The sequence below is a fragment of the Paramormyrops kingsleyae genome, chromosome 1 (genome assembly GCF_048594095.1).
Source record: "Paramormyrops kingsleyae isolate MSU_618 chromosome 1, PKINGS_0.4, whole genome shotgun sequence".
Lineage (NCBI taxonomy): Eukaryota > Metazoa > Chordata > Actinopteri > Osteoglossiformes > Mormyridae > Paramormyrops > Paramormyrops kingsleyae.
In genome coordinates, this window is record NC_132797.1 from 8,257,424 (window position 1) to 8,271,324 (window position 13,901).

Genomic DNA, 13,901 nt, shown 5'->3' on the forward strand with positions numbered 1-13,901 from the left:
GCTCCACATTGAGACTGCAGAGGTCATTAGTGTCAAACATACTTGCCTTCAAAATCACTTGAAGAAACTACACAGAAATTAGTCCAGATTGCTCCCCTTGTCTGGTGAATGTTTTGTGAAAACTGAACATTCCTTTCCACGCAGGACCATTCGATTTGAGCTTAAACTGTTGCTTGCTTTGATATTAGTCTTTGTACGGCAGTTCTCAGCTGGATAAGCAGAACAGAGAATGAGTGGATGGGTAGCTGGATGGATTATTATCAGGTTTATCCAGGGCTCTCATTCTATTCTGCAGTTGGGAAGCTACAGGAAGTGTTGCTTCCATAAAACTGTAAAATGAAGGCTGCAGAGGAGCTGTGGATCAGTTAGTGGTTCCCATGATGCTCAGTGACCAAAATCACCAGTAAGGTCAGGATAAGAAACATTACCTCACTTCACATCATCTTCCATTGGGAACAGAAGCACAGAGGATGATAAAAATCCTCGGATGTTGTTCTTGCCTCGCACCAAATATCAAGGATGCATCGTCTGCATCCTCGCCGAACAAGATCAGTCCCATGATTCACTGCACCCCAGCTTCATTCTTGAGAGACAAGTTAGCAAGACTGGTCTTGCCAAGACCACAAGTACAATCTTTGCGTTCTTGGTGTGTGATCTTGTCATATACCGACTGTAGAGGATTGAGTGGATGACTGAAATGGTTATTTATTTTATTTGCTGTTGCCGTTATCCAGGGTGACTTACTGGTAGCTGTTGCCTCACAGATGCAAAATCACAGTACAGTATAGGAATCACCTGCAGCTGAGGCTTTAGAAGACTTCCGGAGTGAAGTATTATTTGCTGTAGCCCAGGTATTGAACATCTTTCGCTGGACCTTCTGATGTTTGGGGAGATGATGCACTGCGGTGTTGGGAGCTGAGGTCCACTCAGCTGAACCACTACAGAAGAGCCAGCGGATAAGAAGCCAAGGGTGCAAGATCCCACATAACTTAGCGGTTCCCTGTTTGTTCACCTGCTGCTTGTTGAACTGTAAATGGCTGGTTGACTAATCTGAAAAGGGAACTTTAAATACTTAATCTGTTCTTCGATAAACCAGTGCAGCTGTGGAAATGGGTGAGAGATAGAATGAGTAAGAGGAAACACAAGAGTCTTCTCAAAGCGGACTTTGTGGAGTGAGTTTTGGTTCGGGCCGGTTGACAGCAGGACCTGGTCCTCCACTAAGTTTCTGCCTAAACTAGACTCTGGTTAATTCCCCCCCCCCCCAACAACCCCTGGCTGCAACTTTGGCCTTTGGTCTCCTACAATCAGTGGATGTGACCTTCAGGTGCAGCTTCCTCATTTCATGGTTTAGCATTCTTCTTTGGATGATAAGAAGAAATGCCAGGATCTCAGACTGAGTTCGACGTGAAATACAGGGCAGTACAGAGGAGGTGTGGCATTTTAGGGGCAGGGATTCAGCAGTGCCCTCTGCCATTGGACTAGACCCCCATGTTCCCAGCAGGTTTAAACCCAATCACAGCCCCACAGTGTCCATGAATTATACATCAGCACATTGCTAAGGTTACTGGAGGATGAGCTGTTTAATTCATACAAGGATCCCTGGCCTGGTAGGTGACTCTGTGGGGGTGGGACACACACCAACTGTGTTTATGTCTTTTTTTTGTGATTAGAATTCATTGTTGACACACCACAGCACACAACAACAAAATGTGTCCTCTGCACTTCACCCATATGTGACATGGTGACATAGCAGGGGGCAGCTAATTCGGCGCCCGGGGAGAAGTACCTTGCTCAGGTTACCTCAGTGGCACTTTGCTGGTCAGGGATTCGAACCAGCAGTCTTTTGATTACGAATGCACTTCCCTAGCCATTGGGCCACCACTGCCCACTGTAGTTCCTGTGAGAGTGTGGTGGATGGGTGCCTTGACCCCCCCCCCCCATCCTGGACCCTCGTCTTGCCCCCTCTCACGCTAACAAGGGCACCGTGTCCGTTAACGTTTACTTTCTGCTGAACACCTCACTCACCGCGCTCGGCCGAGTAGCTGACTGTACGCATCTGCTTGTACTAATGTGTATTTCTTTGTGTATTTGTGCACCTTAAAAAAAGATTCTGGAAAATCGTGGTGGGCTGCATACATAGACTAGTGTTCCCTGACGATGTCACCCCTCTCTTTGAAGCCATAAAGGAACGCTGCAGCGACTGGACAGAGTTTCTGATCCAGGAGTTGACCGGTGCTAGGACCGCGCCCGCCAACCTGCTGGAAGGGGTGAGAATCCCGCTCGCTCCCTGTATCCTTACACGACACACATCTAACTGTCCAACAATGGCCACAGAACTTGCAGTGCTGGTCGTGGAGCCGTGCGAGTAGATATTTAAAGATTATCACTAGAGTTGAGGTAGAGTTGGCTACCTAACCCTAACCCTAACCCTAACCCTTAGATACTTTTCTTAATACATGGGAGGGTCCTATATCAGAAAATGGTGAGTTCCCACTATAGTGACCCTATCAACCAGGGCTGTTCCTCAGATGGGACCAGCACATGCACCTGTAGCGTTAAACATTAATATCAGCGGAGTGTCTGCTAGATCTCTGGCCTTTGACCTTGACTGGGCTGTGTCCCTTTCGCATGTGTTGGCCAGAAGAATCCCTGCAAATAGACCACAAATAGCCTCACGGTCTCCACGATCATCCTCAGACCTCCTCCAGGGGGAGTGGAGCAGCTTGTCTGTGACCTCTGACCATTCACACCAGGAAGCGCTTGGTGGTTCCTTAGCAGGCTTCTGAAGATGCAGACCCAGACAGACTGGACTGTATTTAAAGCTGAAATGCAATTCATTACACTTAAAATACGGTTTCAGTTCCCCTCACAAGCCCTTTGGCTTCTAGAGGCCCCATCCAGGGTTTCTGGGTCAGAGGAACTGGAGGTCAGTAAAGAAAAGCCCCTGACTGGCATGGTCATCTGCCCCTGCAGCCCATGCGTGGGAAGAACACGGTGGACCTGATCACAGCAGGCTCCGTGGTGGAGCTCCAGGACATGCGAGAGCCCTTCCTGTACTGGACGGCGCGGGTGCTGGAGAACACAGGCGGCCGGCTACATCTGCGCCACGTGGGCTTGGAGGATGAAGCCCACGACACCTGGCTCTTCTACCTGGATGTGCGGCTCCGGCCCGTGGGTTGGTGCCATGAGAATCACTACACCATGGAGCCTCCTGCTGGTAAGGCAGTGCCCGAACCCGGGGCCGGCGTGCAGGCCTGCGGAGGCCTGCTTCACGGGCACAGAGAGTGTCGCCTGAAGCCTCGTCGACCCAGCTTTTGGACGCTTTATGTTGTGTCGCTGCAAAAATTAAATGAAGCAAAAATTAAATGGTGCTTTTATTTGCCATTTGCACTGGAATTCGTTAAGTTTTCACATATTCCATGTAGCTCTCCTTTGAGCTACACAGACACATACAGGAGACAGTGAAGTCTGGCCCAAGGGTAGGGTCAGTCATTTCTCTGGTAGCCTTGGAGATTTTCGGGGGAATTGGAACCTTTGCTCAGAATGTCACTATTTTGCATGAGCTGGTTAACTGATTAAACCAAACCTGCTGAGCCACGCTCTGCCCCCCCCCAGGAGAAGCAGGTGAGACCTTTGTAGGGGACGGGGTGATGTAACGCTGACGACGTTCCTGCAGAAGATGCCTTTTTGTTGCTCAGAGCCAGTCATTTTGCACTGTGGCTGTGGGGGCCAGTACAGACACTGGAAGGATTGTTTATACTGTGCTTACCTCACTGGCAGTGTTTTTGTTTTCTTGTTATGGGCGGGGGGGTGACTCTGACGTCATCAAAAGTGTCCTAGTCCCTGGTGACCTGGACAGGAATGTCCCAATTGCTACGACACAAACCCTGTGGTCACCGCTAATTATAGAGCAGTCTGACCCTGGTGTTGGTGACACAGGATCTTTAATCGGACAAAGGAAGCTTTCTGACGTGCAGAGGAAACCGCTTCCGTCCACCAGGCGTGTCTGTCGTCTGATCTCAGCGGCTTGGCGATTTCTGGGAAGCACTGTGGAATTCTGCAGGTCTCTTTGGGTGCTGGCCGGGGATTCACGGACCGCCGTGACTCACGCGAGCCGCGCTGCGTCGTTCCTCATTCCTGCATCGACTGGATTCTCCGTCATTGTTATCTTGAAAGTCATCAGGAAGCAGAAAAAGAAAGAAAAAAACCCAGATGTTTTTCAGTGGGACGATGGAGTGATGACGCGTGCAGGATGATGTCATAGCCTTCAGAGGCCCTGGAGGGGAAGGGGTGTATATATAAACCTAAGATCTTGTAAAAGTTGCCTTTAGGCTACAGGACTTGTTTTGTTATGTATAGGGCTTGTTGTTTTGTAGGCATGCGAATAGCTTATGGGACATACACCATGGGCTATACAGGTTCTGAGGTTCCAATGAAAGCATAATATTTTCTGTTACTGAAGAAACTTCTGACGTATCTAATTTTTTGGTGCAGATGCATGGCAGCTGAGGGTGTCATCTGAGTCCATTCTGCTGTCTCTCTTGTCTCCCCACAGAGCTGCGGAGTCTGAAGAGCACCCCCGAGTGGCAGGAGGCCTTGGTGCAGGCGCGTGCCGAGGCGGAGCAGAACCCACTACCTTTGGAAGTGTTTAAGGTCAGGGGCCACTGGGAGGGAACACGAGCGCGTGCCGGCTGTGTGATTGGACAGCAACGACGGACACTCAGAGCCTAATTGGTCCTGATTGGCTGACTGCCCTTGGCCCAGGAATTGCGGACAGGAATTCATCCTGTTCGGTCACAGGAATCCATTTTCTAATCGCAGGGCTGTTTTCGCTCTGAGATGGTGTTCAGTGGGGAGTCCACAAAATCAGCATGCAGTCTCCCGGAGACCCAATACAGTTTGTTATTAAAGCGAGCGCACCGTTCTCGAAGCCCAGCCGCGGAAACGGGACGTACAGCCAAATAGAAGCAGCAGCGGTGGAAAAAAAGGTCTATTTTTACAGAGCCTGAATGAAAGCTGGATGTTTCAGGCCCGGAATGAATAATGTATTCACACTGTGAATCCATTTGTGCGGAAATAATGATGGCAAGTCAGGTGGGCCGGCAAGGAACACAGAGTGTCACCTTCAAGGAAGCAGGGCACAGTCTGTGGGCTTGTTGTCCAATTAGACACCCCCAGCCCGTCATTTACGCGCGGGACAGGGGAACAGCGGGCTGGGTGTGTCTGTGCTGGTTTCAGGCTTGGCAAAAATAGTCTAAATAATCTTCACTAGGAAATACAAATTGCAAGCTGTAAACTAAAGCATTAATTCCTTTACACAAATAGATAAATATAGATAAATTGTGATTTATCTAGTGAATATTGTGACACTAAGATTTTTACGTTTTAACGATATGTTTACTGTGGGGAAATAATTGAAGCAATTCCAGATAGTTGTCTCTGATAGAGTAGGGAATTGACCCGGTAAACAGTCTGTCTTTAACCGGTTTGCCACCCGCTGACCGAATGAAGAGTAAACAAATATGCATGGTTGTTTTTGCAGGAATGCCAGTCATGTCAGTAGCTTCTGTGTTTGAGAAGGAGACTGCAGGGCGACTGCCGATTGCCACTCGTGTCCATCAGTCCTCAGAGGGCTTCAGCTAACTGAACCCCCCCCTCCCCCACACACACACACACATACACACACACACATACACACACACACATACACACACACACATGTGCAAGGTAACAACAGCCCAGTCTGCCGCCTCATTTCTCTGCTTTCCGCATTGGACAGGAAATGGGTGAACAGTGGCAGAATATTCAGTGTGAGATGTTGTGTGAGTCTAGAGTTTCTTACAGACACACACACACACACACACACACACACAGACCTGTACTCATCTTTGTGAGGACCGTCCATTCATCTCTATGAGCATAACCTTAATTTCAACAATGACAACCCTAACCCCTACCCAGCCCTAACCTTAACCATAAGTAACCAAACAAAATACAAGACTTTTAGTCACAGATTTTTATAAAATTGAACTTCCCATTGTGGGGACTGAAAAAATGGTCCCCACAGCATTTGGTCCTCACAATGTAATGTATGCATACTCCCCCCCCCCCCCACCCCCCCCCCACCCCCCACAGACACACACAGGCACACGCATGCTTACACACACAAACACCCACAGATGCACCCACAGACAGACACACATCATTCTGGCTTTGCCAGTCTCTTATTCTCTCCCATGCTGTGGAACCTCAGGCAGCTGTCCTGAATGGTATCACAGTAATGCTTTGGCCACAGACCTTGTGGGAGAATCACGTTGTAAAGTGCAGCAATTACCTTGAAGAGCGTCTACTCTGGAAATGTGAAATGTGTGCACTTCTGCTAAAACCCTGCCCTGCCCTGCCCTGCCCTGTGCTCCAGGACCACGTCGAAGTGAGAAAGCACACCTTCAGGACGGGGATGAAGCTGGAGATGGTGTCTCCTGGGAAGCCCTTCCACATCTGCCCCGTGTCTGTAACCCAGGTGAGCTGAACTCACTCGGAAAGGACAGAGATTGGACAGCCAGGTCTGTCAGGAAGGGTCATGTGACCAAAACCCGACCATGAGTAGCAGGTACAATGCTCCATGCGTCCTGCAGTGTTCCGCTTTGCCTGTTAGAGCCGCCTGGCGACATGAGCCACGACGGTTAAGGCCCGCGCTGCATAAATGATGAGCTCCAGGAACAGAGCTGGATGCTGCCCTCACGGCTGCAAGGTGAAACTGAAACGGAAGCTCATCTCAGCGGCTGCTCAGCTCCCCTCGTCGGCCTTCGTGTGGGGTCATCCTACGGTGGAGCTTGCAGGGTCCGGCGGTCGATCGGGAGAGTCCCCTTAGGGTTAGGGTTGCTGCTAGGGTTACACCCAAGATGTGCTCTTCAGCAGACCTGATGGGCCTGAATTTGGCCTGAGTGGCAGCAGCGTTTCATAGGTCTGGTATCACATTGATGGTGTGGTGTGCCCAGGTCCAGGAGTGGTTTAGTGGGTTACATTTAGGGCAACCGCGATTAGTCGACGTAGTCGATGACGTTGATGCTGAAAATGCGTCAACATCAATAATTTAAATCGATACATCGTTTTTTAAATTATTATTTTAATTAAATTACCATTATGAGTTCTAAAACACTTCAGTTCATTATAACAAATGTTTCCATTTAATATCTACATAATTATGGGAGTAGTTCAAATTATCACAAAATAAAATGGTGATTTTACACTGTGCAAAGTTCGATGGCATCCCACAGCGGCACTGGGACCATGCATGATCACCGGAAGGGGAAACGCGCTGCCGGATTCTGCATGATGGACCTCCAAAGTAGGGAAAACAACCATAAGTGTTGTCTATTTATGTTTATTAAATTACCATTAGTATGGAGAGCTTTTAATATCATCGTAGCTGCTACTGTAAATACACTCATTACTAAAGCCATAAAGTCATCTGCCTGCTACCTTAGAATCTCCATTGAATACGTGTTTGAGAAAATGTTTAGGCTAAAATCTGGGCTTATTCTACATAGATTGACAGTGCCAGTGTGTGTTTGTGCGCATTGGGCTTATTGGAAGTTTGAACACGTATTATTATCATAAAGTAAAACTGGAACAAAAACGAACATTAAATAATAGAAAATAATTTGCGAACTGAAATAAAAATGAAAACGTTGGACTTCAATCAGCAAACAATAACACCACACCACCAACATGCTTTTACCTTCCACAATTTCTCCTCTTTTAAAAATGTTGTGGCTGCTGATCTGTCCCTTTCTTCAGTGCCACTTCAGTGCTTATTGCTTCCAAAACAAGTTTGATAGGCATAAGGATATGCCGAATTTATACAGATTACTAAGTTCTGGGTGTCACAATACGCATCTCATTAGTATTTTAGGCATACTACCAACTTGGTTATCGAGTTGTGGGCAAAAATAATATCCGTACAGTGCTGAAAAGCCAGCGTCCGTTATGTAAAGCCCTGCAAGAACACTCTGATGTTGTTTTTTTAAATACCTTAAATTAAATGGTCTGTTTTTTCTTCTGGAGGAAAATTAATCATTTAGATTAATCAACCAATCAGTAAAATAGTTGATAGATTAATCCATAGAAAAATAGTCGTTAGTGGCAGCCGTCATTACATTTGCTATCCCACACTTTACTCGGCAGAGGACAGTAACAGGACAGTCACAGGGCAGGACAGAGAACAGCCACAGGACAGCGGGTATTCACAGGACAGTGGACAGTCACAGAGTAGGGGAGAGAACAGTCACAGGGCAAAAGACAGTCACAGAGCAGGACAGTGGACAGTCACAGAGTAGGGGAGAGAACAGTCACAGGACAGAGGACAGTCACAGGACAGAGGACAGTCACAGAGCAAAGGTAGTCACAGGGCAAAAGACAGTCACAGAGCAGGACAGAGGACAGTCACAGGACAGAGGACAGTCACAGAGCAAAAGTAGTCACAGGGCAAAAGACAGTCACAGAGCAGGACAGAGGACAGTCACGGTACAGAGGCCAGTTACAGGCAGAGGACAGTCACAGGCAGAGGACAGTCACATAGCAGGGGAGAGGACAGTTAAAGGACAGAGGACAGTCACGGTACAGAGGACAGTCACGGTACAGAGGACAGTCACGGTACAGAGGACAGTCACAGGACAGAGGACAGTCACGGTACAGAGGACAGTCACGGTACAGAGGACAGTTACAGGACAGAGGACAGTCACGGTACAGAGGACAGTCACGGTACAGAGGACAGTCACAGGACAGAGGACAGTTACGGTACAGAGGACAGTCACGGTACAGAGGACAGTCACGGTACAGAGGACAGTCACAGGACAGGCACAGGGCAGAACAAAGGTGTATCACTAGAAGTTTTATAATGCCGGAAGGTTTTTATTTTAAAAACACAGCAGACAACAGAAGAATACATGCCTGTTGAAAAAAACAAGCTGAAGAACCTTAAAACAGCACTGCGAATCCCTCCAGCAGATCTCAGCACTCAACCTTGGCGCAGCCTTTGCTCTCCATCGCTCCGCCTCCTCTCTCCCTGCCCAGCTGTCTCACTGACTAACTCCGTTAACGAGGAGCAGATGGGCTGCGCTGACTTGCAGACCCGGAGGTCCGAGGCTGCCGCTAACTCCCCCCCCCCCCCCCCGTATCCTCGCCCCGGGCTGCCGCTAACTCCCCCCCCCCCCCCGTATCCTCGCCCCAGGCTGACACCGTGCATCTTCAGTTTGCTCTTCTTAACACTCACAATTCTTACTTTTAGCATAAAGTACTCTCGCCATCTGCTCAGCCAGTTTTCATCAGTGCTTCCATGATTTCTCACCTTTTTAATTTTTAATTCTTTAATTTGATTTTTAATATCAGGTTCAGAGAAATAGAAACCGGGCATTCTGGGTAGAGTGTGTAAAGGAGGATTAGAAAAGACAAAAAAATGAATTTGACAACTTTTCTGAATTTTGATGCAGGGCACGTGTTAGTTTCTCTAAGGGTAAAAACTTAGAAATTTGTGTTAAATACATGAATTTTTAATATGTATGGGAACAAAGAAATGAATATACAGTAACCCCTCCACAATTGTGAGGGTTAGGGGTGGAAGGTCCCCTAGAAGCACTGTGTTTTGCATCTGTTATTCATCCATTTCCTGTAACCGCTCGTCCTATTCAGGGTCGCGGGGGGTCCGGAGCCTATCCCAGAGGCTTCAGGGACATGGCGGGGGAACAACCCAGGATGGGGGGCCAACCCATCGCAGGGCAGGACCCATTATTAAAAATGCAAAATTAACAGCACTGATAAATGTAAAAGTTACTGCGTGATATGCAAGATTCTATAGTTACAAAAACAACTAATGTCAGCGTAGGGTTGGTTGCCAAGACAATGAATGGAGGTCCAGGCCAAGACTTTTCATAATAACTCTATAATATGCACTTGGACTAACAAATATTATGTATCACTAATATTTATATATTAAGTGAATTTATGTGATGTGATTCAATTTCATTATTGTTTTTGGCTTACGCATCATCGGTGAGTCTCTGCAATCTTTCAGCAAACTCCAGAAATATTCCCATTTAATCATTAACAGGCAACTTGTGAATAACCAAAACCACAAATGGCGAAAGTGAAGGGTTACCGTACGTGTCTGAAACAGGACTACAAACGTAGTGCAATAATTTAATAGAATAAAAAGAGCTGAAAAGCAACACAAACCGACTTTTTTATGAATGATTTACTCAATCTCAAAAAATACGTTAAAGAATTTGTGAAAGCCTAGTTGCAATGTTATACATTAACAAATTTGTGAAAGCCTAGCTGAAATGTTTGATTAGCCTTACCACAAAATGTCCAAATCAGTTAAAAAAGAAATAAATTATCTTAAAAAATGATCACTGTTATAACTAATCATCAAGCTGTAGCCGATCTCGCGTTATTATTTTTAATGATAAACCAACAGCCATGTGAAAACGGAAGATAAAGTGCTGTGAACTGAAGGCGTTTCAGAGTGACGGCTCTGGTACTGCAGTACACATCTCTACTGAAGGTGGGACTTGTGATCCTCAGACGGTGCTGTCTGACATCTACTGAACGAAGCCTCGTTCAGGAGGATGAAACTGTCCAAACGGTGACAGGATGCTCCTCCGCCAGGATCTGCTCTGTCTTTCATGGGGTGCAGCTGCCTGGTTAAAGGCCGTTCCTGCTCCGGGTTCTAGTCTTGGAACTGGAGCAGCACCTTCGCAGAACCTTTAACGGAAACTCTGGGAATCGAGCCATCCTCGGTACGCTCTGATACGCACAACGACGGAAACATGAAGACTCGTTTCCTGAGATGGGGTTGAAACTAACGGATCCTTAATTAGTTAAAGTGCTTTAATGGAAGACAGAGTTCCTTCTATAGGTATATCGCCAATTATGTTTATTTCTTTAAGAGTCTCTGGCTTTCGAAAGACTAGGCCCAACTTGACCGTTCCTTGTCCCCGTTCGTTAATTGCCGCTGTGAAAAGGTTGTTTGTCTCATCAAGTGTTTTTCTTCAAAACTGCTCTATACCTGTTATTGTTTAAGCTCTTCCTGGAGAAGAGCAGAAAGGACAGAGTTTCTGTGCCTGAGTCGGTCTATGTGCTGTGTGGAGCCTAAACAGAGCTATACAGCATTGTGAAATAATGCCCCCCCCCCCCCCAGAGCCAACATAGAGATGAAAAGGAGGTTTATGTACATGGAGTTACACATGGTGCCAAGCACAGGGTTACCATATTTGGTGAGACAAAAAAGAGGACATGTCCAGGATCTGAATATGAATGAGTTCTCACGTTCACCAACCAATCAGGTAGCGCTGCTCATGAATATTAATGATGCTCTTATGAATATTAACCAAATGGGCATTTGTGTACATGGAATCTTAGATGTATGGTAAAGTTATAGTTAACTCTTGTTTTACAATCTACGCACAATATACATGTATACAAGTCTTGTCAACAGTTACATGAAACGCTAAGCTGAAGTTTGTTCAACTTGTTGAAAAATGGCAACTAGATATTTACCTCAAATCGTTCAGCCTTATTTGCCATAAATACGATAATTTAGCAGATATGTCCCAAAAACACCTTTCCATTTCTAACATACTGTAGCCTTCCAAGTCAAGTCAAGCTGTATTTTCTTACAACTCTTCATTATGCCCCGCATACAGCGTGCAATGTTATGTCTTTTAAATTATTCTGAGTTCTGTCACGCATTCAAATTTAATGGTTTTTAATAAAGTAAAAACATAATTCCAGCAAACAATTTGATTGAACAGTAGTATCACTGACCGCTCTCCCGTAACTAAAAGAGCAGCAGGGCTGCAACATTACTTTAATTTTTTAGCATGCAGTCCGCATTGTTACTTGCATAATCGTTTTTTTAATTGCACACACGAGCTGAGAGACAAATCGACTTTATTCATTAACTGTAGTTTTTGCTTTAGAACGATGCGATTTGCTTTAACATGCAGTTACTTTAGCACCATGACAAGCGGGGTCTGGGTTATACTCATTCATTAGCCAATCACATGACTTTAATGTGGTTGGGGGTGGAGTTTGGCATGGTTTGGTCTGGCTCCAGAGCAGGGCCAGTCTGACGTGCTGTCAGCACAGTAATTTGCACATATACGTACAGTCCAACTAAGGAATTTATGGCAAAATTTCCTGCAAGGGATGTCTTCATCATAATGTTATTTTTGAGAAAGTATTAGTTTTAAAATCTACATTAGAAAAGTACGTAGTTCTTACAAAAAACATATTGCTTGAAAGCCATTTGAAACAGGAATTACATTGAAAAAGTACATAAGCCTAAGGAACTATGAGACATGTTTTTGAACTGTTCAAGAGGAGATTCCCATTTAGTCACATCAGATACTAATAGAAAAAATCAGATAGGCAGTTAAGTCTTTGATAAATAGTAATGTCAAATCGGACTCTAAGTCAGAGATTTGAGGCTTGATTCGGACTCTAAGTCAGAGATTTGAGGCTTGATTCGGACTCTAATTTTGTGACTCGTGAACATCTCTGAGTCAAGCCCAAGACATGAGCTGGAACTCAAGACTGCAGATTATTTGTAGTGTAAGGAACATAGGGTTTAATGCAGCAGTGATATCTTCACTGGATTTTTAAATACAAACAACAGACCAAAGGATATGCGGAGTAGAAACAATCAAATGCTGAATGAGCAAGTAAATAAAGCAGCTTATAGCAGCCCTGCAGCAATTGGGTGCAGTAAGGAGAGTGGCAGTGGGAGTGGGGGGTCCAGGTCCTCTTAGGGCTTGGGCGGGAGGGGAGGGGACAGCAAGGTGCTGAGGGTTCTGACAACCTTGCAGAAGAAGCGGTTTCAGAGTATGGTGGAGCCGGCTCAGACCTTGCAGAACGTTCTATTATGGATAGGGAGGCTTTGCGGATGCAATATTTGAGGAAGATTTCACAACTGAAGAGGAGAGGCAGCCCATATTGTCAGCGTTGGGCGCAGGGTCTCAGTTCTGCAGCTGAGGAAATCTCTCCAGCGCCTACCAGAGCCAGCGGATCGGGCTCTGTCGTATGCCAGGCGGTGCACATCTAGGTCGCACCATTTGCTATTTACGATCGACAGTCTGTAGCAAAGCAACAGCACTGAAAAAGTGGCCGTGCCGGCGAGCGGCGATAAATTTGTGAAACGAGCACCTGAATTTGTCCACGGTGTAGAGCAGCATCCTGGGCCTGTCAGAGGCCTGTGGACTGCCGGTCGATCGCTGTGTGGTTCAGCTCTCCTGTGTGGTGCCATGGAGGTAGTGGTAGGAGGCAGGTAGGGCCTCAGTGGTGTGAATCTGAGAGCCACATCCAAGCCGTCAAGAGGTTCCTGGTGGTCTGGAGGGAGGCTGAAGCTGGACCTGTGATCTTCTTGCCTCTACTTCAGCTCTGTTGGATTCCACGTGTTCCTGGCGGCTTCGGTCTGCATGTCTTTCCGATTTCCTGCTTGATTTGTTGTGGTGTGACAGACGTCACAGAAGTCACTGCCTATCACGTCACTGCTTATGACAACACGGTGACTGCTTGCGTCCTCGGTCTGTCCCTCCATTGCCCTGATTTCTTCAAAATTTTGTCTGGCTTTGGGTTCCTTCTCAGGGAGCTATTAGCGATTCACCCCAGGCTTCCACTATCCATGTCTAGATGGAGTCCTTCCTCACCCCACCCTTTTATGTAGACCTCAGTGCCCTCTCTGCACGTAAAGGTCACTGGCAGCCTTTCATACAAAAAACCCTAAGAGAATACAAGTATTCATGGAAATCGCATTCATAAATATGAATTCAGTGTTGTTGCCAAATGATTGCAACATGCTAGAGACTTGAACTGGGTGCATAAGTGGTCTGGTTTTATCT

At 46.5% G+C, this 13,901-nt stretch overlaps 1 protein-coding gene across 2 annotated transcripts in view; it reads left to right on the forward strand.

The window, feature by feature from the left end:
- Nucleotides 1-13,901, forward strand: part of sfmbt2 (Scm like with four mbt domains 2) — a 55,892-nt gene that overhangs the window by 21,272 nt on the left and 20,719 nt on the right. For both annotated transcript variants that reach the window (XM_072707142.1, XM_072707120.1), the window contains 4 exons: nt 2,179-2,267; nt 2,974-3,217; nt 4,556-4,653; nt 6,419-6,520. In XM_072707142.1, the coding sequence (XP_072563243.1) occupies nt 2,179-2,267; nt 2,974-3,217; nt 4,556-4,653; nt 6,419-6,520 (533 nt within the window). The remainder of the gene's footprint in view (nt 1-2,178; nt 2,268-2,973; nt 3,218-4,555; nt 4,654-6,418; nt 6,521-13,901) is intronic.